Source organism: Episyrphus balteatus, chromosome 4 (assembly GCF_945859705.1).
Source record: "Episyrphus balteatus chromosome 4, idEpiBalt1.1, whole genome shotgun sequence".
Lineage (NCBI taxonomy): Eukaryota > Metazoa > Arthropoda > Insecta > Diptera > Syrphidae > Episyrphus > Episyrphus balteatus.
In genome coordinates this window covers 78,827,804-78,854,908 of record NC_079137.1, presented here as the reverse complement: position 1 = coordinate 78,854,908, position 27,105 = coordinate 78,827,804, and the positions used below count along the sequence as shown (strand labels likewise).

The 27,105-nt window shown below is 32.6% G+C and overlaps 1 protein-coding gene across 3 annotated transcripts; it reads left to right on the top strand.

Moving 5' to 3' along the window:
* On the top strand, positions 1–26,759 carry LOC129917908 (phosphatidylinositol 4-phosphate 3-kinase C2 domain-containing subunit beta). Of its 3 annotated transcripts, none has more exons than XM_055998122.1 (15): positions 1–11; positions 6,243–7,313; positions 7,374–7,429; positions 11,262–11,402; positions 11,480–11,932; positions 11,991–12,323; positions 12,379–12,771; positions 12,832–14,282; positions 14,341–14,626; positions 14,685–15,228; positions 15,292–15,492; positions 22,886–23,082; positions 23,153–23,241; positions 25,853–26,002; positions 26,081–26,758. In XM_055998122.1, the coding sequence occupies exons 2-15, from the start codon at positions 6,250–6,252 to the stop codon at positions 26,258–26,260; spliced, it is 5,538 nt and encodes a 1,845-aa protein (XP_055854097.1). In that variant the 5' UTR covers positions 1–11; positions 6,243–6,249; the 3' UTR covers positions 26,261–26,758. The 3 variants fall into 3 exon arrangements, with proteins under 3 accessions (XP_055854097.1, XP_055854095.1, XP_055854096.1); XM_055998120.1 differs by lacking the exon at positions 1–11 and adding an exon at positions 4,292–4,423 and having other exon boundaries at positions 26,081–26,759; XM_055998121.1 differs by lacking the exon at positions 1–11 and adding an exon at positions 4,414–4,503.
* The last annotated feature ends 346 nt before the right edge of the window (positions 26,760–27,105 follow it).

The following is a 27,105-nucleotide window of genomic DNA, read 5'->3' as shown; positions in this document are numbered from 1 at the left end:
ATATTTCCAAGGTAAGTAATAAAAACCATTAAAAAATTCATTTGAAAAAAAAGACCATCGGTGTTCTTTTCTTTTGTTTTGTTTTACTCTTTGATGATGGATAAAAAAAACTTTCACAGATTGAATTTGTGTTTATTTGATCAAAATTATGAAGAAATTTTATTTTCCAATTCAATTAGAATATGATTATTTCTTTCATTTTTTCATGTCTTAACGAAAAAATAAATTATTTGATAATTTTTATCAGTTTTTTTATTTCTTGTTCTGGATTTTTTTTTCTTTCTTTCGTATTTTTCTGCACAAAAGAGTCAGACGAATGAGAAATATTCATTCAACATAGATAACTTTTGGTGCATGTCTGCTGGCTATGTGCGATGCAGTTATCATGTTTTGATTGAAGCTCTTAATCCACTCATGCGATAATAATTCTTCTGTTAAATATAAATTCTATTGGGTTTCAAGGTGAGTTCTGTTCTGATTGAAGTTCGTTTGTCAATCAAAATCAAAGGAAATCCCTCTTTCTTCGTCCATGTGTGGGATAAGCGCCGCAGAAACAAGATAAATCGCCTTGCCAGGGTGACCAGAATGTTAGAAAGTTAATTTGAAAAATATTTCACAAAGCAATTTATAGCTTAAATATCAGTATTCGCAATATTTGGTTTACGAAATCTTTAGGTATCTTGGGTGTTTTCCGGTCATATAAAGGGAGGGTTTTGTAATGGACTTTTGACAAATCTCACAGATTTCCTTTCATTTTTCCTTCCGGTTTATTGACCTGTCCCCACAAAGGCCCAATGTTAAGGAGATTTGTGAGGTTCGTGGGCGACTATTACAACAGCCAGATTCCCGGATGTATTCCATTATAATATAACACTTTTTTTTTTAACTTGCTCTATAGGGCAAGTATTGGTTATGTGTAGAAAAAAAATCGAGGTTTTAATTAAAACCAACTTTACGATAATACTCCAGTCAAAGCGTCGGAAAAAAGGGCCTCACCTTGCGCAGAGAGGCACTGTCAGTTTTTATTTCATGGATCGATAGGGGTATATTTGAAAGGCTGAAACCCAATTTCTCACCACCTGATCATTCTTTTTAGCGGAGTTATTCACAAAAATGCATTTTTTGGGATATTTTACTTACGACCCACACGTGTTTATGTTTATTTTTTGGTCTGCGACAATCTGGGAAAGTAAAATATCCCAAAAAATGCATTTTTGTGAATAACTCCGCTAAAAAGAATGATCAGGTGGTGAGAAATTGGGTTTCAGCCTTTCAAATATACCCCTATCGATCCATGAAATAAAAACTGACAGTGCCTCTCTGCGCAAGGTCAAATGACGCTTTGACTGGAGTATAATGGAGAAGATCAAAAAAGAAGTTTTCGTCATGCCGTCCGTCGATCTGTGCGTCTGTTCCTCTATCTGTACATCGGCCCTAAACGGATTGATGGATTTGCTTGAAACTTGGTACAGATGATTTTTACGTAATTCCCTAGACCCGTTTAAATTTTTTTAATATCTCTTTCTTACGCCTATCTATCATATAACGTTTCCAAGGTATTGCATTTTTCTCGAAAACGGCTCTAACGATTTTGATTAAATTTTGTCTACGTATTTGTCTTATTGATTCTAACAAAACTAGTTTTTCTCAAAAAATGTTGAGAACGGAGGTGCGTTCTTTTTCTAACAATAGTTAACTATTGTTAACTATCGTTAACTTTTGTCGTTCCTAAACTATAAAATAGTTACGATTTGTAACTATTTGACAGATGAACATCGTTCCTAAACTTGTTTTGAAGTGTCAAATAGTTACAAATCGTAACTATACTATACTCATATCTATGTTAATATAAGCTTTTGTCTAATATTTTGTATAATATTTATTTATGTAATTTATTATTTCAAATTTATTGTAAATCTTTTTGATACATCGGGCACGTTCAGGAAATATTAGGGACTAGATATTTAGGCAACGTCATTTTCTGAACGGAGATTTGAGGAAATTGACTAAATTAATTTGGATATGATGCTATTGTCAAATTTCAAAATTTACTTAAGTATTTTACCGATCGCATGGGGAATACACCAAATTTTACTTAACTTTAATGAATAAATAATATGAATTATGACCGATAATGCACTTTTTACTCGTTTTTCACACAAATAAATTTAATTTTGCTAAATTATTTCTTTAATTCAAAACAATCTGCTGTCATTTTGACAAAAAAAACTTTCCTAAATTTTTAGGGAAAATTTTCTTGCCTAACTTTCCAGTTAGCTTTCCAATAAAATTACCTAAATTGGAAAGATTTTTTTTTGACAGCTGACCAATCAGAGACCGAGAAATTACCTAATTATTTAGTGCCTAACGTTTCTGAACCTGCCCATCTTCTCTTTATATAATTTTATTTATTTTACTGAAATGTCATTTCCGGCAGACGGCAGCATTGTCATGTCCGGATTTCCAATAGAAAAAATTGTAATTTATCTAATGAATAAAGGAAGAATCTAAATCTAATCTAAATCTCTAAAATCGTAACTATTTCCAACTCACCTCCATGATATGAGTTGAACATTCATGACATTGTTGATGTGTCAAAGTAGATGTTTTGTTTACAAAACGAACACAAAGATATTTTTTTCTTTTGAAATAAGCGAAAAAAATGAAAATAAAAATAGATTTTTGTTATGTTATAATGCGAGAAAATTTGTTTTGATTAAAAAAACATGATTTTTGATACAATTATGGATTCTCAAAACAATTTTTTTTTGATGGTTTGACAGTTTAACAATATCTAACAATAAATCGTTTCTTAATGATTTGTAAAAAACCCAACAATTTCTAACAATGATACATCAACAATATTTTTTGACATAACAACCATAGTTGACTATTGTTAGAAAAAGAACGCAGCTCACATATATGGCGTTGCCGTTTTTTTTGTTGCAAAAATTGACATTTTTAAAGACGAAGAAAAAATAATAAAAACTAAAAATTATTTTAATTTCAAGTGGAGCGATTGAATGTATTTCAATTTTAAAGTTCAAGTGACCTCAACTCCAAAGCGTTTCACCCAGGTACGACAGTGGGCTCATCAGTTATGAAGTGTTGGTAAACATCGACCCAAATAAAGCGTCTTATCTTAGTAAGGGTACGACAGATCTAACTGACGAAGCCACTGTCGTACCTGGGCGAGAGACTTTATACAAACTTTATAAAAACATATGAATTTATGAAAACATATGATATAATGTTTTTAATTTTGCCTTTTTTACCCGATAGTGCCTTTTTGCCTTTTTTACTCATCATTACCTTTTGTCTATTTTTGGAGATTTTGCTTGTTTTTTAATGATTTTTTTTAGGTATATTGCTTTTGTTAAATATCTTAATTTCTATATGCCATAATAGCTTGAAATTTCGTTCACTTCAATTGAGATTATTTCGCTTTAACATATTGTCGTAATCTTAAGAAAAAAAATTTGCTTGAACTGAACACATTACAAAAAGAAAGTATATCAAGATTGACCTTAAAACCCAAATTGTCGAAAGCTTGCGAAAATCAGGTAGTTTTAAAGACTGTTTACATATTTGCTTTTATTTTAAATTTTTTTTTTTTACAAAGGACACCGATTGGGTAAGTGTTGCCCTTTTGAAAGAATATCAACGAAAATTATTTAATGAGAATACATTACTGCTCATCAATCAGGGACTAAAAATAGTTGAGCAAATAAATTCTGTAATTAATGGCGACATCAACTCCAGACTTACCGAAAGCATTGAAGTGAATAACTTCGACAGTTTGAAATAAGAGTTTACTTGTTACTGTTCAGGTAGAGAGGTCTTTCAGCTCATTAAAGTCGCTTCTTAGAGATAATCCTGAAAACTTATTTGCTTTTTTTTTTTTAATTTTTTAGGTCAAATCCTTTTCCTGATTATTACCTTCATCTAAAGTCAAAAAGCTAGATAAATCCACCTCTCAGGTAATAATTTCTCAACAGCCAATTTTGAAATGATTTTAAAGAACTCTCTAGAATTTTGGGACAAAAGCCTCTCAAAATTTATCATTCGTTTTCGAAAACGTTTTTATTGTCACCTGATGTTAATGTTTCTGGTAAAATTTTAATACGTTATAAAGCTTATAACAAGTTATCCAAAATAATTCTAGCGAATGGTAACCCCAATTCTATTTATCGGAATGGAATGTTTGCTTAAGCTTTGAGTTAAACAAGATAAAAATGTTTACCGATAATAAACCGGAAAAAGGGCTATTTGCTTGAACGATCTTGAAATTGACTTGAACAGTCAAGACTTAAATCCTAAACTATGAACTTAAGATTAAAATTAAGCGTGCATACTGTAAATATTTCACAGTTTGTTTGGTGATTTGAATGAAGGAATTCACTAATCGTGTTTATTTTATTGTGTGAGTGTTTATGGTGCACTCGTGCACAATGAGCAAATCTCGTTAAGTATTTTCCGATTGATTGTTTTAGTAACAAACATGTAAGTAGTGTTATCTGAATAATGTCCTAGTGATAAATTCGTGGAAAAGATCATACCCTTCTTCTATGTGGATGTAACACTGCAATTTGCAAGTATGTACCAATGTGGCTTTCAGCTAGGCAGATTCAATTGAGGCAAAATCATGGGAAAATTGCAATGAATTTTAAGTCGAGACTCGTCTATTCAGCGATTTAAAAGCCGGATATTATGATGGCATAAAACGTCAGGAGCTCTTTATGGTTCTTGGCTGAACTTTGAAGCCAGGTGAAATTGATTTAGATGTGTCGCCTGAAATTAAAATAAGAAAGTGCAAAGTGTAACTAGAAAATAGTTGGTATAAATAAAAACGCACCAAATTTTGACAAGGGAATTTGTTGTTAAATACACTGCAGGTAAAAATTTTGAATCGATTAATAAACAATTTACGTCATATGTATATGCCTGGCGGTTGATTTTAATAATTAAAGATTGGGTTTTTTACTTTATTCATCACTTTATTAAGAATGGCAAATCGCTGTGGGAAGTGGCTTCACAGTTGAAGGTATGTAAGGGTTGCGTTAAACGTGCCATTGAGCGACACGCTCAAACCGGATTTCTTGAGGATAAAACATGATCAGAACGCCCCAGAATGATATGAGGGCCAGCTCACTGAAACAACAATAAAAGGAAATAGACAAAAAAAAGCACCCCATAATACGTACCAAAATAGACACAACACGGAATAAGTCGGTGTACTTCACAACGGTGCAACGGACACTGAAATATTTTGTACTACTTCAAAAAGTCCTGAAACCCCTTCTTTGACCACAAAACAAGGTGAAACGCTTATAGTAGCCCAGACTTTAACAGAGTCTTATGGTGCGGTGACTCCAAGTTCGAGGTAATTGGTACTAAACGGGGATTTTTCTTTCGTCGCAACGCTGAACAACCTGATCCTGACTGTATAGTTCCCTCAATCAAGTGTGGAGGCGTGGGGTTGTTTATTTTCGAGTGCAGTAGAAGATTTGACTCGAGACCCGCAATCATCGGATATAAACCCAATAGAGTTGTTGTGGGAGGAGCTGGATAGAAGCATTCAGGATCAATGCCCTTCATCGGAATATATACTAAACGTTATCAAAAAACATGAATACACTATTTCACAGGGACCAACCCCATTATCAGAATCCTTTAGTGGTGCTTAGTCACATTAGTTTTGAAAATTGCCCGTCTAGGAATAGAACTTACAACCTAGCTATTGGGAGGCCGACGAACTACGCATCGCACCACTGCTGCCACTTGACAAATTCCAATTATTTCCAATTATTAAGTTTACTTGAACCGACTAGCATTTTAACTAACTCACATCAGTTTGTTGTTATTCAATCGGTTTCTTTCGCTGTTTTTCCAAAATGTTGTTCTTTCAAAACCTTCAATATAAATTGATTTCACAGGCACGTATGAAAAAGGCATACACAGACCCCGTCTTTGTTTATAACATTATTTTCGAGATAGTCATGGAGTTCACCTATGTCGGAATTCATCAACACCATGAATGAAAAATGAGTTAAGAACTCTTGCTTGCTATTTTAATTTTTCCTTTTAGGAGTTATTCTGCTTCTTTTGTTTCTAAGACGATTATGTTTAAATTTTTATTATACTTCATAACAAAACTACACGTCTTTAAAGCTTTCGTAATAATTATTTTTTTATATAATCTTGTCTATTTTTTAAAAATATTTTTTAAATTTTACTTACAGCTACGAAATGGCAAATCAAGCCGAAATCGATTACGAAAAACAATTCCAAGAAGATCTAGCCAAAGCGACTGCCCTAAGTATAGAGTCCCAAGCTCTCGATGATTTTCGCCGATCCAAATCCCAATATGGATATATGAGTAACAATAGAGCTTCTCCACCCACAACCGGTTATCATAAAAAACAAAATGCTGAAAAAGAGTACTCTTCCAATGTACAGTCTAGATTGCGACCAGGATCATTTGGTGGTCCGAATAGTTCATCAATAGCTCCTCCACCGGCAGTACCATCACGCAGACATAGCGAAATACGTCTGCCTGAAGAAACTCCACCAACTGCGGTGGCTGAATCTGATTTAATATCATTTGCCAGTCCAACCTCATTGAAGAAACCAGAGAATACGACATTTGATAAGCTCTTGGAGGATATTCAAAAGCTGAGCACTGCTCCACCACCACAATCTCTGCCGTCCATTAACTCTCACCCAAATTTTGGGTCTACACCGGCATTTTTGAATCAACAGTTGAACCAAACAGGAATGCAGTTAGTTCCATTCACTCCACAACAACCAGCACAAAAAACACCTCTGACAAATGAGGAGCTCTCGAAGTTGTATAGTATGCCAACGCAACAAGTGAGGCATCCTCATGCAATGGGCTATATGAGGCCAGCCGGACAGTATACTCCGGTATATCAACGACCAGCTATAACTGCTGCAGGCTATGGTTATGGAGTAGCACCAGCTACTTACGGTTATCAGTATGGGATGCAACGTCCTGGAAATATCACCACCCAACAGTCATATCCGCCGGTGCAATTTCCATCGAATTCCCAACATCAGCAAGCATCTACAACTTCAGAGATTCCCATTCAAAATGTATCAAATCCAAGCAGCGCTATGGTTTTGCAAAATCCAACGAATCCAATGCTTCAAATGACCAAGTCCCAATCGTTGTCTGGGGTTTCGTCATTGGGAACATCACCATCGATGAGAAGTAATTCAAGCAATGGCATTAATCGCAAGGTTAAGAGAAACCTTGGAGATGATTTAATTGATCTCACTCAGGAAGATCCGTAAGATTTTAATTTACTTATAAATTATATGAATAAATCAGTTTTTTTCTTTTTTAACAGTTCAAGAGTGAGTGTGCTGGAAGCTTTTGATCCATTGCTAAACGAGGACGATTATGGTGAGTAATATTGTCATTTCCCAGTTCTGTCATTGAATGTTTATTCCTCGTGCAGAATGTTCATTTATTTCTCATTTTGTCCTTCTTAGTCCAAAACTCGCATAAATCATGATTTTCATTTCTCGCAAGATCAGATCAGAATAAAAAAAAAATAAAATAAAAAAATTCCTAAATGTATCCTTTGGTTCCCTACACTTCTCAGTTTTGCTTTAGTTTCTCTGTAGGATGTCAAAAATTATTTCAAAACAAACAAAATTATCAAGAAAAAAAAAAACGGTTTTTGTGTACACCTCTATCTCTTTTTCTTCTTCCAGTATTATGGAAATAAAAAGGAATCCTAAAAGTATTCCTTCCTACCGCTACACACTAAAATGCTACTACAGTAATCGTGCCTTGAGGAGATGAATGAAATTAATGTAAACAAAGTATTATATTCAACGCACACTAAGATGATGTGTTGAATTGTTTATTTTTTACCAACAAATTTAATGTAAATTTTCAAATACATATCATTTTTTTTTTTTCTTAGAAAAAAAATATTGTGTATAATTTTTTTTTTATTTTGTGATGGTGAACATAAATTGTTAAAAGACTTTATATACAATAAAAACGAAAACAAAATAAAATATACATTTGGAAATGGTTCATTTTTTTATTATTATTTGATTGTTATGATTATCTTGGTTATCTTCAATGAATGGAATTGCTGTAGTAGCAATTTTGAAAGCTTGGATTTCTTTTTTATCTCTCTCTACTTTTTTGAGCGACATCTTTTGTGAATTTTTTTCCAATAAAAGCTCTTGAAATTTTGATGAAAGTTCAAGTATCATGGAATAAATTTGAAAATCTAATTGAGTTAGAGATCGCTTTTTTTATTAAGTTCTAAAAAATTCCATCAGCATTTCAAACACTTCTTATTTAAGTCTTTCATATTATGAATCGAATAGCAGAATATGTATATGCTTTCTATCTTTGCGGCTACAGAGTAAAATATATCTTTTCCATAAGTAAAATACATACTTTTCTATAAGTTTTACGAAACTCTTCTTCTTTTTGAATCTCGTTGATTTCGTGAAGTATTTTTTTTTGTCATTAATAATAGTGATTTCGTAAATACTTATTCATTAACATAAAAAATAAGGATCATTCTTTATTTTTTGCTGCACAAAAAGTTGTTTAATGTTCAAATGGGTCAGTTCTGTTAAATTCTGTTCACACAGTTAAATTTCGATTTTACAAAAAAAAAAAAAAAAATTAATATCGATGGTTTTGGGCAACAAGGGTCAATCTGCTCTATTGTGTTAAGCAAAAAGAGTTAATATGGTGATGTATTAATATGAGATATTGGTCCTAACATGTAAAGTACCGATATATCAAATGTAAAGTTCCACAAATACAAAAACGGCAAACGATCGAATTTAAATTTTTTTATTTTGAATTTTTTTTAGAATTTTAATGTGTATTAAAATTACTTAAACCTTTCCATAAAAAAATTCTTTGGAATCTACTGAATCATTTACAAGAAATTTAGAAATCCAAAAAAAAACGAGAAACCACCGTTAATTACGGTGCGAAAAAATCGTAAGAGCCGTTTTTTCGTTAATGAAAGGTACCGTTAGTTTTGGTTCGAAAAAAATGTCAATTTCCTCTTCTGGAAAATCATCCAAAACTACCGTAAAACGGGTTCATTTTTCCCTGTAGGAATAACTACGCCTCACAGATCAAAATTGATAATCGTTTGACGCTGAGGAACTATACGTTTTGGACATCAAAAGTACCGGAATAAATGAAATAATTCAATAAATATTCTAAATTTACAACGTTATAAAAAACTGGTAATATCTGTAGTTGTTACGAATCATATGATCTTTGAAGTGGGATCAAGAAATATGGTATTTCTTAAAGTCAAAATTATTGCATTTTTAAGATCGTTTGGTCTTTTACTCATAAAGCAAAGTTTGCGCAAGATCAATCTTTCTCTGATATATTGTAAATACCTTTCGTCATCCAATTAGTTAAATAACAAATCAACAGTGCTTCGCGCTATGAAATCCAAATGAACATAAGATATACCAAACATTTTTATTTCTGAAGGAAGAAAATAGATATCGAAAAGATTTGAACGGATTTACAAAAAAAAAAACAAATTTTGAACCCTTCACAAATTTAATTAAAACAAATTAGCACACGCTAGGACATAATCTCAAAAACTTTTGGTTTTCTATTTCAAAAACGTGATGTTATAAATTTTGTCTATCTTCGGATTCGATTTCAGTACACCAAAAGCCTTAAGAAAAGTGTATTTTGAATTCTATAACAAAAAAACTTTTATTTTGTTGACCAGAGTTATTTTTCATTTCCTATACAAAATACTGGGGAATACCCGAAATTAAATTTTCCAGATCTCGAAACCAAATTTTTTCCGAAATTAACGCCTAGTTGCACACGCACTTACACAGTTACTAATGAAAACAAATTTGTTAGATTTGATACAAAAAACCACTTATCAAATGGAAATCGACAATAATTAAAACAAACAAGTCAATCTCGTAAGTAATATTTTTATTTTTAAATCTGTTGAGCTTTGGTCAAGCACAAATTTAAATTTTTTAGAGAACAGAATTCTGGATTAACTTTCAGCAGATATCTCCATACGCTGAATAATTTTTAATTTAAAACTTTCAGAAGGTGTCCTGTAATAAATCTGTCTTGTTTAATCGGCTCTCCTTGAAGTTTATAAGAACTCTTGCAAGACTAATTTAAATTAGTTAAAAATAATCACTCCATCAAAGTGACACTTCACACAAAGAAGAACCGCGAACAATTTTTGTTAGATCCACGATAAAGTCAGTCACGATGCCTGCCTCTCCAGTGCATAAGTATCAAATATCGCGTTTTATTATTTTTCACACTAAACTCTTACAATTCGCAGTACAAGAAAATTTATACAAATACTTGCTAGGAATTAAAAAAAAAAAATACATTTTATTTATCTTGCAATTTTTCTCCTCCCCACTATGACATAATCCATTGTTTAAAGCTATACCTACGTAGCTTTTCATGTTGATAAGAACTTTTTTTTTTGTTTACAAATGCACTTAACGAAGCGAAAACGAAATACCTAATTTGTTCTCACCACTGACCACTACAGTGTGCATGTGCACTGAGTTTTTGTTTTGCTTTAGCATTCATAATTTTTATATTTATTCACACGTGTTTGCACGTTATACTTTTCCCAACTGATTCATATTTTTTTTGCAGATGATGTAAAAATATTCAGATTGTACGTTTTGAATTTTACAGAAAAAAAAGTACATTAAGCTTCTAGAACTATTCTTTTTAAGTTTAATTTGTTTGTATCTCCGCAAACCAATCGAGCTATTTTGTTAAATTGGGGGTATTTCACCTTCCCATTCTGCCCGCCGCGCCAAGGCCCACCTGTTGTCATTTTCTCTACTCTCAACATACGAGTATACACACATATTTCACAGTCGGTTGCGTCCCCAAACAATTCTCAAACGGCGCGGCGACATTATTTTTAATGTTCTATCAACTTTTCTCTGTTTAACAACATTTCGTGCATGTGTCCCAAATTATCTTTCTATCCCATTTGGCCTTAGTTTAATATTTTTTTTGTTTTTATTTTATTTTTGTTTCTGACTGGTCGTACCTACCACACGTTCGCTGCTATAATTAATATGCAGCTAAAAATAAGCAAACGTCTACTAAATTTTTATTTTTAATTTTTTGCCATGAGAAAAATTTTCTGTTAATAAAAATATTTTTGTGGAACAAAACAAAAAAAAACCAAAAATGTTATCACTTCTTGCAGGATCTGATAATGCATCCGATTGCACATCATATTATGCCGAATATGATCCATTCGATTATTTATATAGCGGTGGAACACAATACTCAGATCCGGTCTATGAAGCTGTAAATAAATTGGATCGCACCCCAGTTAGTCCAAATGGTAAGCAACTCAAAGTTCTCTCACATCATTAACATATTTAATTTGATTGTTTGTTTGTTTTTTTTTTTTTTTAATAGTTTCATTATCAATTGGTTGGCGGTCAGAATTGTATACAAAAGATGCATTTCCATCTACATCGTCAGGTTTGGTATCGCCACCGCCACCATTGCCTCCTAGAAATAATAACAAAAACTCAGAATCACTCGATCATTCCATGGACAATGTTGTCTTAGATCGAAGAAAAAACTTTACAAAACTCTATGAAATGGTCACAGATTCTAAAGCACACGATCCTGAACTTTTAGAATTTTACTATATGGTTAAAGATTTACGTTCAAAATATCGTTATGATGATGTGGCTACAAATGTGGGACATATTGTTGCTTCAGAGTTTAATTTCTTCTATCCACTTGAGCAGAGTATTAAGATTTTAGTTTATCCAGCTTTGAATGGGTTACAGAAAGATTGTGAAGCAAGTAAAAAGGGTCCCATTGAGGGATATGGGTCACCTATTGTTTTCACTAGTGATAGTAAGGTCACCAGAAAACTCTATGAAAATCCATTTAATAAAGTTTTTTTTTCTTTTAGTTAACTCTCCTGTGGAACTTGTGATTGGTCATGCATTTTGTGCTTTAGAAGGCCAAATTCTAGGTACAGTTGATGATTATGCTGCAAAGCCGATTGGTGTTTCGGAATGGTTGTCGCCAACTTCGAAACTCAGTCAATTGCAATGTGTGCATGACAGTTTAAAGCTGGAAAAGGATGTTTACTTTGGACTTTGTATGAAAACAGAAGCAACTATGAGTGTAATTGCACGAACACAAAGAGATGACTTAAGGGATGAAACACTGAGGCCTGAAGAAATTCTTCCCAATGAGACAGCCACGACTATTTCTTATGACAATATGATGATTTTGATAGGTAACCTTTGCCTCCCATTAAATTTTTTCAGTTATTCTAAACTTAATTCTTATAGAAACACTTGAAACTGAAATCGATAAGTTTGAAATGAATGCTGCAGATTCAAGTTCACGTTCCATTCTATCTTGTTCGGGAGTAGTGCAAGGTGTCAAGGCCATATGTGCTCTCCTCGGATCCATTGATACTCTGGAAATCGCTAGCAACATAAATGATTTGAAGAAAATCTGTGAAGATGGCCAGGTGACATATTCCTCTACATATGGAGTGAATCCAGAAGTTGGTTCCGATCATGGAGATTATGCTGAAGTTATAATGCGACCGAAATCCACAATGGAACAAATAAAATCCAAATTAAATCAAATACGTGATGCTGTTCAGGATTTAATTGAAAATTACTCCAATGCATTTCGAGTAGATTTTTGTGTCAAATCTGTGGATTATACAACAAGTAGGGTTTTAAGTTCATTTTTTTTTGTATAAAATTAACTTCATGACGTCTTTTTTCCAGCTCCAATTCCTATTTCATGCGTTTTAAAGCCAGTTATTGTAAGTGTCAGTTGTTTACATCGTCCACCACCCAATTGGAAATTCGAAGACTACTCAATGGGAGTTCAAATCAACTATGGAACTAGATTTATATCCAAAACATTGGTAATCAAGTGTTCGAATGATACAAGTGGAGGTTTATTTCCCCGACTTAAATTTGAATCGTGGATAACATTTGATAGTATTCCCATTTGTACGTTGCCCAGAGAATCGAGGCTGATTTTTGTCCTTTTCGGTACTCAGACTGCAGAAAATGATCAATCGAATGATCAGAATGGAGAGAAGAAACAAATTACCACCGAATTGGGTTGGTGTGCCTTGCAATTGTTTGATTACAAACGAGAAATGGTTTGTGGATCGTATTTACTTTCCATTTGGCCTCCAACCACTGATAAGTTCCTTGGGCCAGCACCAGCCAGAGGATGTCATCCTCAACCAGATTTGTGTCCAGTATTAAGTATAGAAGTACCTCCCTATGGAGGTAGAATTGTGTTTCCAGAACCTCTGGAGAATCCTCCACCGGCACCGAAATACGATTTTAACTCGTTGGATTGTAACTTACAGCAGGAACTTCTTGATACCGCTGAACAGGGTTATGCTGATGCTTTGGAACAGCGTGAAGTTTTTTGGGAGAAACGACATTATTTGCAGAAATTTCCCTATGCTTTGCCTAAAGTCTTGCATGCTGCCCATAGTTGGGATTATGCAAGCCTAATTGATTTGCATTCATTGCTTCGATCATGGTCTCAATTATCTCCACTTCAAGCATTAGAATTGTTATTGCCTCGTTATCCAGATGCACAAGTACGTGCTAAAGCAGTTGAATGGATTTCTAGACTGCCAAATGATCAACTTGTTGATTCTCTACCGCAACTTCTGCAAGCACTGAAACACGACACGTATGAAGCATCGGCTATGGCACGATTCCTTCTTAGCAAATGCCTTGAATCTCCTCGAATTGCACATCATATGTATTGGCTGTTGGTGCATAGCTTGCCAGGTGATGCACCACAAAATACCATTGATGCTTCCAGCTCAGAGTATGATGAATCTCTGATCACACAAGCTCGTTACCATCGACGTAATAAAATGATGTTGAGGGCATTGTTGGCGATATGTGGAGAGAAACTATTATCAAGGTTCCTAAGTCAGAATATGATGTGCAAGAATTTAGCAGATATTGCATATTCAGTGAAGGTGTCGAAAGAATCTTTGAGACAAAAAGCTCTTTGTCAAGGTATGGATAGCGTGCATCAGGCATTGATTGATAAACCAACATCACTGCCACTTGGACCAGGATTAGAAGTGACGGGTGTTAATGTCAGAGGTTGCAGTTATTTCAATTCAAATACGTTGCCTTTGAAGATTTCTTATTATGGACCAGATAGGCAATTACTTCCTGCTATTTTCAAAGTAGGTTATCTAGACTTATTTTAATATTTTTCGTCATTTCATGTATTTGCCTTTGTAGTCTGGTGATGATCTTCAGCAGGATATGTTAACTATTCAGCTAGTTCGTGTGATGAATAAACTTTGGCTAGCCGATGGACTTGACCTGAAAATGGTTACTTTTGATTGTGTTCCAACTGGTTATAAAAAGGGTATGATTGAGTTGGTTTCCGATGCCGAGACTCTGCGCAAAATTCAAGTGGAATATGGTTTGACTGGATCATTTAAAGATCGACCCATTGCCGAGTGGTTGGCAAAACAGAATCCTAGCCAATTGGAATACGCTAGAGCTGTGAAGAATTTTACAGGTAAAGATTGCTGTTGCCTATTTTTCTTATCATAAATTCTTGTAATTGTTTTATTTAGTTTCCTGTGCTGGCTACAGTGTTGCCACTTATGTTTTGGGTATCTGTGATCGACACAATGACAATATTATGTTGAAAACTTCTGGACATCTATTTCATATTGATTTCGGAAAATTCTTGGGTGATGCACAAATGTTTGGCAATTTCAAAAGAGATCGTACTCCATTTGTACTCACATCAGACATGGCATATGTTATAAATGGTGGAGATAAGCCTTCGACGGATTTTCATTATTTCGTAGATCTTTGCTGTCATGCGTTCAATATTATTCGCAAACATGGTGATCTCATTTTACACATGCTTGCGTTGATGGCAACAGCTGGTATACCAGGTGTCACAGCCGATGCAGTATCTTATGTTAAAAGAGCTCTTCTTCCATCTCAATCGAATCCGGAAGCGGCTGCATCATTTGCTAAAATGATTCAATTCTCATTGAAAAGTTGGTTTACTCAGTTCAACTTTTTCTTGCACAATTTATCTCAATTGAGATTTTCGAATGATGAAGGTAGTGGAGAGCTTTTGTCGTTTGTTCCTAGGAAATATGGGTAAGCATTGGAAGAGAGTTATTTGTTGAATGTTGTTATTCTTATATTTTTGTTTGTATATAGAATGCAACAGGATGGCCGATTAAAATCAGTTATGGTGGTGCGTTGTCAAAAACATTACGACATGGAAAAGTATTATACGTATATTTTGCGAGTCACACGACATAATCAACCAGATCCAACGCATTTGTTTCGATCTTATAAGGAGTTTTCTGAGTTTCATCAGAAATTGTGCCTGCATTTTCCACTTGCAAAACTTCACAGGTATGTATTGTGTTACTAGTTTAAAGAAACGAACTTAATATTCTTACGCGAATTATAATATAGATTTCCCTCTTTTATCTCCGCAACTCTTATCTTTTCTTAAGATACATTTTTTTTCTCTTTAAGTCTTGAAAATTGTTTTCAATGCTGTGCGATTTTGTGGAAATACCATGATTCAATTTAGCTATCCTGTTATTCAAGTTGTTTCCTACTAGAGATAGGGGTATGATGTCCGAAAAGATGAATTACAATTTTTGTAAGAAACTTTCTACGACTCTCTCTTTGGTCTTTAGCCCTCCAATGTTGAAATTAATTGATTCATCTAAAAAAAAATGATCATTGTCGAAAAAGGATCCTCATGGAATATTGACTTAAAAATTCTTGACAAAAACCAGCTGAGGTGGCGTCTTAAGATTGATCGGAACGAATTCAAAATTATGAGAGTTATTAGACTTTTGAAAGAAAAGTTAGAGGTGAATGTTTGTTTTTGCGACCAACTGTTTCGGTTCATATATCGAGAGGTCTTATAAATACGCAAACTGATCATTGGCTTTGCTAAGCTCATCATTAGACTTTCATACTAATTTACTCTTTTTGGGGCAGTTCACCATAATGTCACATCCCCTGAAATTGAATATGAATTTTTCTTGTATTTTCTTGTTTTTTTGGCTTTAGTCAAAATCCACACATGTGTAATCTAATCAGTCCTATCACAAATTCCATCATAATAAATCTCTACGACAAACTGTCATCACAAATTGCGAGTGGAATCGATAAAGAGCTTGAAAGCTTTCATACTCGTTTTTGAAATAAGCTGTTTAACAATAATAGGCAATATTTTGCCTGCATAAAAAGTATCTGAGAGTTCTGGGGTTCGAGTCCCGCTTTTGGCAAGACTTTTTTTTTATTTTTTATGTATATTTTAAGAGTTTAAATAAATTTTACAGTTGTAAATTGCAGTAAATTTAATAATAGAGTAATTAGTAAAAGAAGTGATTAATTTTGTTATTGGTAAAACAACATTTAAAGACTTCCTTAAAATTTGAGTAGGTATCTATGTATCTTAATACGTATTTAGCGTTCGATTAATTAGTAAGGCCCATAATGTATTAAATTATTTGTTAGTAAATATTTTGTAAACATTCTAATGGACATGACTTTTTTTCTTGTATGTCAATTTGATTTTTATATAAGACTTCCTTAACTTAACAATTCCCTTTAAGTTTGGGCATTATTTGTTGTTTTTTAACTTTAAAATAAAACAAATTATAATTTTTAACCAAAAAAATTGTAAATTACTTCACACAACATGTAAATAACTTTCATTTTACATAAATAAAACTATTTTCATTCAGACTCCGACACAAATATTCTGTCGTAGAAAAAAATGGTTTCATTTCATTCCATTCGAATTCAGTGATGCTGATGCCTGTTTGTTACGAATTTCGAAAATCGTAGAACTTTTTCCACTCCAAATTTACTACGATGGATTTTGAGATAGTTTTATCCGGAAACGTAGGATATTTTCACCTACGATGGAATTTATGATATGGCTGAATGTAAAATTGTTTACGTCTTGTAGAAGTAACCATCTAGCCAGTTCATGGTACGATTTTTTTTTGTCGATGAGGAGTATTCAACATTTGCACCTCCTCCGGTGGAAAGCTCATAAGAAAACGATTCTAAAAATCTACTGCCAGAGATTTTGATACAACAAAAACCTACTGTTCAACAATCTCTTCCACCGCCACCTCAACCATCCACTTCACATGGAATTAGAAATATTTCCGAAGCCAAACCAGCAAAATTAAATGTCATATGAAAACAAAAAACACCTGGAGGAGGCTGCTTATCTTCCAAATGATTTTCTTTAATTAAAAACGCCATAATTATCATTTTTTCGTATTTCTTTACTCATGAAATTGTAGATCATATTCGCGATCAAACAATAATTTATAGCGTGCAAATAGACCCTAATAAGCTCATAAACATCGAAGTCATAGACATTCGGCAGTTTGTTTGGGTTGTTTTGTATACGTCAATTGTATGTATATTGAACGTAAAAAATTACTGGTCCGATAAGATGGGTATTTCTACAATAAGTGTTTCTTACAAAAAATATGACAGAATGTGAGCGTTTGCCGCAAACTTTTCATTTCAATGAGAAATCCAAGTTGTTGCCTTGTTCTTAGCCGGAGACAGATAGTTTTATAAAGTAATACCACTCGTTGACGGACTCAATAAGGGCTTTTCAACGATGGTGCCATTAGAGAGGTACTTGACTGTCGACGAGCAGATATGCTCAACTAAATCCCGAAGCATTTTGAAGCAAATTATCCCAGACAAGCTTCTTAAATGGGGCTTCAAGCTGTTTATTTTGTGTGGCGTTAGTGGCTATGGACAGAACTTTGAAATTTACAGAAATTTTTTTAGAAGGCGTGCCGGTATTGAGTGTTTCCTCAAAAATTGTAATGCATTTAGTGAGAAAAATAGCAAATAATAGGAACTACAGACTGTTTTCGATAACTTTATCTCTAATCGAACATTTGGTGAGAAAAAATAGAATCCTCAATAATTGTTAGATACCGGATAAGATTGAAAAAAAAAAAAACAACCAAGAGGAAATTCACCAAACCATTGGCACTGCAGATTTCTATAAATTGTTCCAATTAATCGCTGCACCAAAAATTCTCTAGGCTTTTTTTGATATTGTCTACATTGGAACTACATTTCACGGGCTTTGTTGTTATTAACGGATCCTTTTTCATCATCAGAAGAAAGCTCCGGTACTACTTTCTTGTTTTTCTTTATAATTGTTCATATCTTCTTTCAAACTCAAATGAAAACATGTCGTAAACTGTCACCCTAAATCAAATTAATTTACAAGCAATTTTTCCTAGAAAAACCTTTGTTTTGTATACAAACCATGACTCAACCACATGATATTTCAATAATTCATCAACTCAATAATAATAAATCACTTGACACTATTCTTAGCCCCCCTCAGCTATATGATTCACCCAACTTATTCCCGAGTTCCAATTAAAAAAATCCTTATCATTATTTTTCAAAATAAAATAATATATCCACTTTTATTATTTTCGAACACAAATTTTATAAATTCAATAAAAAACAAAAAAATTATTTATTCATTCACGTTTCGGAGTAGTCTCTTTCACTATTCAACAATAAATCATTCCTTGCATTATTCCGTTTCATATCTCGCATCGTTCTAGGTTTAGGCTCTTCTGGTTGTGATTGTGGAGGAGGATGTTCTACTTTGTGAACTACAAAGAGTTCTTCTTCTTTCGGTGTACTAACTTCTTTCTGGTCGTTAATTTCCTTAGTTAAATTTCTATGTCTTTGTATAGCTGACCAACTATCCAATGACTCTGGTTCTTCATTTTCATTGGAAACTTGTGTTATAAATAGAATCGGTGGGGTTATGGTTGGTGTTGGTAGTCTATTTGGTGGTGGCGAAAGAATTGGTGGTGGTGATGGAGATTTTCTTTCATCATCATCATCATCATCATCATCATCATCATCATCAGTATCGTTTTCAACTTGGAATATAACTTTGTTGGCTGATGGTTTTTGATCAGATTTTTCTTCTTCATCAGACGAAGAAGAAGATAGATCTGTAAAATCTCCGAGATCTTCATCAGCTGATGGAAATATACCTGTTAACCGACGCTGACCCAATTTCCTAACATCAATTTGTTCATCTTCGTTATTTTGTGTACTGTCTGCACTCGATTTAACAGACTTGGAAGTATTTTTTATGAATCTTTGTTTCTCCGAAATGATTGTCCTTGGCAGTGGTTCAGGTGGTTCATCGTCAAAGTTTTGTTTCTTAGACACTTCATCTGACAATTTTTGAAGTTCAGCAATGATTTCATCAGATGGTCTTGTATATCCTGTTTGTTTTCGTCCACTTAGTTGTCTATTGATATGAACCTCTTCGCTGTTTAATGGTTCTGTTTCTGCATTTGTATTTCCATTCGGAATTATTTCTACGGACTCAGAAAAGTTAACCTTTTCTTCTATTGTTGGTGTTGTAACGTTTGCTACTGATCCATTTAAAGCTGATAAAGACATTGTTGAAGATGATTCAGTAAAAGTAACCTTGTCTTCTGTTGCAATTGTTGCATAGTGGTTTGCTACTGATCCACTTAAAGCTGATAACGATAATGTTGAAGCTGATTCCGAAGACTTAACCTTGTCTTCTGTTGTTGGTGTTGTATGGTGGTTTGCTGATGAACCACCTAAAGCTGATAACGATAATGTTGAAGCTGATGGTGGTAATGGAGGCGGTGGTGGTGGAATCACCACAGGCTCTTCCACTACTGTAGTGGGTATTTCATGTCTTTTCGGAGGCCCGAAAGTTAGAGGCTTGGAAGTCTTTCGAATTCGAATAGCTATATTATAAGAAACCTTGGTTAATAAAGAAAAATGATTCTTTAGTACAAATACCTTCCTTTTATCAGAATAGGTACACAGCTTTTCAAATGTTCATTAATCGTTTGTCCCCAATACTGCCCATAATCTTCTAAAGGCTCTAACTAAAAATTTTCAATATTGATTTTTTTGCATATTTGGAATTAGGGCGTTGTCTCATTCAAAATGTACTTTTGATTTTTTTCATTTTTATATGCAAATTGCGATATTAGATTTAGTGTTTCCCTCTATAACTAAGAAGTAAGAAAATTGTAGTTAGGGCCTTTACGAGATTATGGGCAGAATAGTGGTGCGTGACCTAACAAGGTTTTTTTTCTTTTTGATAGTTTAAGATGTTAGGAAAAGCAAGGGCTAATACTATTTCAAAATGAACCATCATTTTCCAATTGTTTTTCTTGTAAAATATTTTTTGAGGAAAAATAAATTTATTTTTTGTCTTCATCAGAATAGGTACATCCTTGTTATTTTTAATGTTTTTGTGGCTTTCGGGAAAATTTACCATTTCCTAAGTGCAATTTAATAATCAAACTACTATTTTGAAAAACATGGGTATTAAAATCGCTTAATTTTGGCGAAAACACCTTAATGAATAAAAGAAAGAATGAAGGATCCACCAGAAATGGTATGGTTAAAAAAAATTATGAATTGTGAATATGCTCTATCCAGACCTCAGATACATAGAAACATTCTTGGGGTAAAAACCATGAATGGTGGTAAAAAAAATGCAAAAAAAAACCTCTTACGGCCAGTTTGTTCACAGTCGATTATCTTTTAATCAAGGATTATTCCATATAAAAATCCTTGATTAAAACATAATCGAGTGTCAACAAACCGGCCCTTAGACGAGTAAATTTTTACATAGTTAAAAAAGAAGTGTTAAGGCATGGAAGAAAGTAATCTACTATGATAATGTACTCAAAATGAATTTCAAACGTGAAGATGGTCACAATTATTTGTAAATGAATATTCAAGAAACTTTTCCTCAGTTCTCTAGTATTTGTGAACCAGTACACTGAATTTTTCAACAGGGCCACGCCTCCTCCAACCAAAAATGCTCTGTAAAATATTGGGAGGATGTGCAAAATTAGGAAGCACTTCAGTATCTGCCATAGAAAACAGACCTGAACCTTGTTGAAAATGTTTGGAAATGGCTAGCCCGTACCGATAAAATTTGTGATCGTCGATTTTAAGACACAAATATTTCCTAAACCATCATTTAACAATTTTAGGAAGAGATTCAGATAGATTGCATAAAGAGATTTAATAATGCAATTCCTGTACAGTTTTTTATTTTTTTTTATATATAAAAAGGGCACTATAAAAATAAAAAAATAATTAAAATGTATTTTTAAGAAGAACTTGGTTCAAATTCATTTCATGGACCACTTTTACATCATTTTTTATGTGTACCTGTTCTGATGAAACAAAAAATAAACTCAGTTTTTTTTTATATAAAATGCTTTGCCACAGAGAAACAAGAAAAATAACCACAAGTTTTGAATTATTTTTTTTTTGATTCTGTAAACATCTTAAACAATAACTTGACATAAAAAAATCATTATTTTTCCTACACTGAAAGGAAGAAACGAGTACTGAACAATTCAAAAGTTGTGTACCTATTCTGAAGGAAAGGAGAAGAAACTCACGTGGTAATGTCTTGGGTCGTTCTATAATAACATCTTCATCTAGTTTCTGTCGAAAGATTCCTTGTGCCACAACAGGTTCACTAAACTGAAAAAACAAAAGTGTCAATAGTAGTATTTTACAACAGTTGGTTCTTATCGCGGCATATAAAAATTGCTCTCAATTGAATTAGTTTTTTTTTTTATCACAGGTACCTAGTTAAGTGACATTCGTTATCACTCACGCAAACAAATACATAATTTATTTGAGACATAAAATAAAAATTACCAAAATTTACAGAAAAAACTTACTTGTTCTTGAAAATTTCGAGAACTTCTTTTCAATATAACTCCACCATTTTCACTTGATCCACTACTTCCTGTCGGAATCTGGTCAAAATGAATTCGTTTTTTAAACCAACGTAATTTTATTCCCAAAACACCGATCACCATGCATAGCATTAAACCCAATGAACAAAGGCCAACAACGACATCAGATTGACCTTAAAAGATAAGATAAAATTTTGTTGCTACCCATATTACGCTGTGATATTTGTGGTGTTTATGTTTACCATTTGTGGAATGTTGTGGAATTGATCCTAGTTTAGCCATTATTATTTTTTTTTTTTTTTAAATGAGAAATTGATTTTTTCCTTCCGCTTGCCTATACGACGACGTGCATCACATTTCAAATATCTTTTCAAACTTCGGCTTCATATCAGACGACACGTCTTCGTCGTTGTCAATTTTCTTCAAATACACACTAAAACGATGTGGATTTTTTTGCTTATCATATCTCTACTAAAAAAGATATGAAAAAAAGAGCTTTCTGAGGGGGTTATTGGTATTTTTCTCTTCTCTGGGGCTTCTCTGGGTAAGCTAGTTAAGCAGGCTACTTGACTGCCTCAACTCTACCCGACTGCTATCTACTGAAACACAAGCTTTACGAAAGTTTATCAATTTTGTTTGATTACCTATCGATAGCAGGTAAAGATAGTTAGATTTTGGTGGGGGAGTTAATATTCGTTCTCATTGATGACAATGAAAAATTTAAAAAATAATAAAGACTGTCGCATTTTGATGTCAGTTTGTGTGCATAAACTTCTCCTTTCTATTTACTTGCGTTGGCGTCGTCGCCCATTTATGGAGCAGGTGTTTGTTTTTTTTTTAAGTAAACTTAGTCCATATTTTTTTAATTTTTTATGAAACTCAAACAAGGTCGTTGGTTTATTTGTGAATCATATCTTATCTTTTTTTCAATTTTTTTCTTTCATGGTAAATAAATTTTTAATTTTATGTTTTGTTGATTTTAGTTTACCAAGTGGCATACACGTTGGCAGGTCCAATGTTAAATCTGTTGCTGAAAGACGTTTACCTGAGATCCAACGATTTCTCGTTTCCCTATTTAATTCAGCCGATGAAATAGCACATTCAGATTTGGTTTATACATTTTTCCATCCTTTGTTGCGGGATCAACAAGAAGCGAATATTGAAGTGTCCAAAGTGAAAGGTATTAATTTATAATTAATTTTGTTAATTAAAAAATTAATTGTTTATATTGTTTTTAATATTTTCAACAGAAATTAAACCAATAATTCAACGTCATTCAAATAGTGATGGAGCAATTAAGATCTCATTGCAATATCGGCGTGGAGCACTCACTGTTATGGTAAGTTTTTTGTTTTGTTTTGTTCTCTAGATATGAGAAATTTTTAATGGAAGTGTATAAGTGAATTGTCACACAGGTGCTTTACTAGTGTGTGGCCATTTTTATTTTTTTAAGAGAGAGAAACACAATTAGTAAATGTGATACAATTAATATTTTAAGCAGTAAAAAAAAATATTAAGCTTTTTTCTGTCTATTGGGGAATTTATTAATTTTGTTTTGACAATCATAAAAATTAAGTTGATAAAGAATTGTTTACTTACTTCTTAAAAAGTTTTTCTTAGAATTAATTCTTAAGAACTACTCTAGGGATATAAAAAATCGTCTAGTCATACATATATTTTAAGGTTGTCTTTAAATAAAGCTCTAAATTTAGTTTATGATCTATAAACACTTCGGTTGAAGGTACCTTTAGAAAAAAATTATAATTTGTTTAAGATGTTAGAAAAGCAAATAAGAGTAGATTCAAACAACAAAGTGAACTTCAACACCTTTAAATTGGCCCAAAATTGTTCGTGATAATCGATGGTTAGGCGTTCCAAGAAAATTTAAATATTTTGTTATCATATTGTATAAATAGCTTTTAAGCATCTATTTTCGAGTTTGAAATCTTTTCCAAAGAAAATTAACAGAATGATTGTTATTATTTAAATAATGATTGCTTAAAGACTTTTCAAAGTCATAATTCTCATAAATTTAAGTTCATTATCCTTTTAATTGGCAAAAAGTTGTGTTCGGTAAAATTAAATTTGTCGGAAATTTAATTTTATATTGACAAATTTGTGTGTTGTATTAAGTAAATGTTGCAACGCTGTAAGTTGAAGATAATACAAATTTGTTTGTTCACTTGCGATCAATTTCGATCTCAAAATTTGGTGTATATAACTTGCTATTTACAATTGACTTAAAATTACCTTATTTCTAAGATATCTACGTTTATTGATTTTGTTGGGACAAACGTTGCCTAGCCTTATACAATGACTAAGTTATAAGATATAAATAAATAAAACACATAGATTAAGTTATCCTTGGGGTGTTCAGACTCTGAAGTCCAGTTTCAAGATGGGTTAATTGGGTTGGCGTTTACCTAAAGTAGAATGTTGGCATAAATGTAGGCGTAGAAGTTGGGTTGGTGACGTTTTTCCCAAAACAAAATCCCCAAACTAAAATCCCCAAACTCAAAATTCCTAAACTGAAATCTCCAGCAGCAAAATCTCAAAAGAGAAAATTCCCATAGCGAAAATCTCCAAGCCAAAATCTGAAAAAAAAAAAAATATGTTCAAGTAGTGAATCATGCGATCAAATCGCGCGATTTAATTGCATGAGTCACTACTTAAACATATTTGTTTTGGATATAATAATTTGTTTTTTTGTTTCTTTGTTTTTGAATGGAAATGATAGCCTAATCCATTCATAATTAGCTTTTTTTTGTCCTTTATTTGATCTTCATACAATAATCGCATCCATAGTAATTTTTGTTATGAAAATCAACAAACACTTCCATTTATTAAAAATTTTGACAAAATTTAAGTTCTTTCATAATTTGTTCTCCAAAAACACATGTTATTATGTCAAGGTAAAAAAATGCGATGCCCATGTCCAAGCCGCAAGAGCAACGGCGTTAGTAGACCAAAGTGGACATTTAGGATTTGGAGATTTCGTAGAGATTTTGGCAAAAAAAATTGTTTATTTGGACATTTTGTTCATGGAAATTTACTCTCGGAGACATTGGCAAATTGGATTATATTTTTTTTTGGAAATTTTGTCCCATAGTGATATTTTTTTTTGGGGACTTCGTACGACTCCCGTAAAAGTTAACTGCTTCCTCGTTGTCTTATGTAATTATGTGCTCATCCAGTATATCCATAGCCCGAAGGTACCTAGCTTCGGTTCGATATCGTTGTTGAGTAGTAAATCCTTCAATGTGCGACAAATTCAGAACAAGTTATATCGACTTTTTTTCATACGTTGTCGGAAGCTTTTTTTTTTTGTCGTCGATCTTTGTTGGCTTAGGAGAGTATGAACGTCGAAACTACGAACATTAGATGGAAAAAAGTGGAGTGGACATGTTTTTTTTGTGTAGAAAAAATATGGAAACAGCTTACAAGATGTTCTACTACCCAATAGAGAAAGGTTAAGTTATCATCCTCGTGAAAGAGCTAACTACATTAATTGGTGATGAGACAAAAACTGTGGAAAATTTTGTCAGTTCATTTTGCTCCCCAAATTGGAAGTGACGTATGTGCAGGTGAATATAAATTCGATTTTGTAAGAGTTCACCTCTCTTAAGGACACTTTAAAAAGAGAGGGTTGATGAAGATTTTAACTAACATATCGGTAAGACAAACGAAGGTTTTGTTGGTTAATTTTAAAATAATTCAATCGACAACCTCGAGATCTGATATATGTAGTTGCCCTCAAGCAAGGAGGAGTTCCAAAAACCTATGTACAAAGAAGCGTACCTTTAAGTAAGCATACAATAGCTGTAGGTAAACCTGGGAAAAGCTGCTTGAGCTGTTTTTTTTCCAGTTTTTTGGTCTCTTGAAATCATTTAATTTTATACAAATTAATTTGTTGGTAATCCTTTTAATGTAGTTTTAATTCTTATCAACAGATACACCACGCAAAGGGACTTCCAACATTGCAGGGAGGCACAGAGCCAAATACCTATGTCAAATGTTATTTAAAGCCGGATCAAACAAAAGTTACAAAAAGAAAAACAAAAGTAATACGAAAAACTTGTGTCCCCAGTTTTATGGAAACGGTAAGTTTCTAATTAATATAAAAAAAAAAACAATTGTTTATTCTTTTCTCAATGAATCTTTTTTTTCACACCACACAGTTGGAATATCGAATGCCCATTGAACACATTCAAAATCGTTTTCTCAACGTGACTGTTTGGTCTCATGATACACTTCAAGAAAACGAACTTCTGGGTGGCGTTCAAATTGATTTGAGTAAATATGATCTGCGTCTGGAATTGATAGACTGGTTTGCTTTAGGTCATGTTCCTAGGTCATGAGATATTTAAAATAACAAAACAAAATTTATGTTGTAGCACTAAAATGAAACATTCCGAAAGCATTATTTGCACACAAATTTACCCTGTTCCTAGTTGCACAAAATAATAAAACAAAAAAAGTTAAAACAAAACTAACAAAGGAGGGGTTAAAGAAAATTAAGCAACAAACATTATAACCTATTTGATTAATTGATTGATTTGTTTTTGAGAAATCAATTTTTCTTATTTGTTTTCATTTATATAATCTATATTATTAAACTTATTTATTAAATATTTTTAAAAATTATATCTTATTCGTATAAATATGTAGCCAGCAAACTTATTTTTTTAGAAATTGTATATAGATAAAAAGGCAACTATTGTACAAAAGATAATAAATAAAAAAATACCTATAAACAAATAAAAAATATATATTTTGATTATAATGATAAAAAAAAAACAAAAATTATATACACATTTATTATATGCCCACAATGAACCTTCGTCGTCAACGATTTATAATAATTAATTGATATATACATACATACTAAATAAACGTTTATATATATATATTATGCGAAAAAACTCTGCAAGCATTCTTTGATATTTTATGTTTAATTAAATTTTAACAAAAAAAAAAACAAAAATTACTACATTGTTTATATTTTAATAAATAAATATTTAATACAAAAAATTGTTTACATTTTTATTTCTGATCCAAAGACATTGTAAAATGTAAGAAGAAAGAAACGCAAATAAGCTATTAAAAGATTTGAATAGCTTTGATAAGAAATTAACCTTTATTGTATTTTCGTTTAACGTGTTAGAGAAGTTGATTCCTTCCAAATCAAAAAGAAAGATAATCC

What these genes read in the sequence shown, in the direction of transcription:
- LOC129917908 (XM_055998120.1), top strand. Translation starts at nt 4,389, where the DNA reads ATGAAGGAATTCACTAATCGTGTTTATTTTATTGT. An exon ending in TATTGTTTTCACTAGTGATA is followed by an intron (nt 11,933 to 11,990) that starts GTAAGGTCACCA and finishes TTTTTCTTTTAG; the next exon opens with TTAACTCTCCTGTGGAACTT. An exon ending in TGAAGTGTCCAAAGTGAAAG is followed by an intron (nt 23,083 to 23,152) that starts GTATTAATTTAT and finishes TATTTTCAACAG; the next exon opens with AAATTAAACCAATAATTCAA.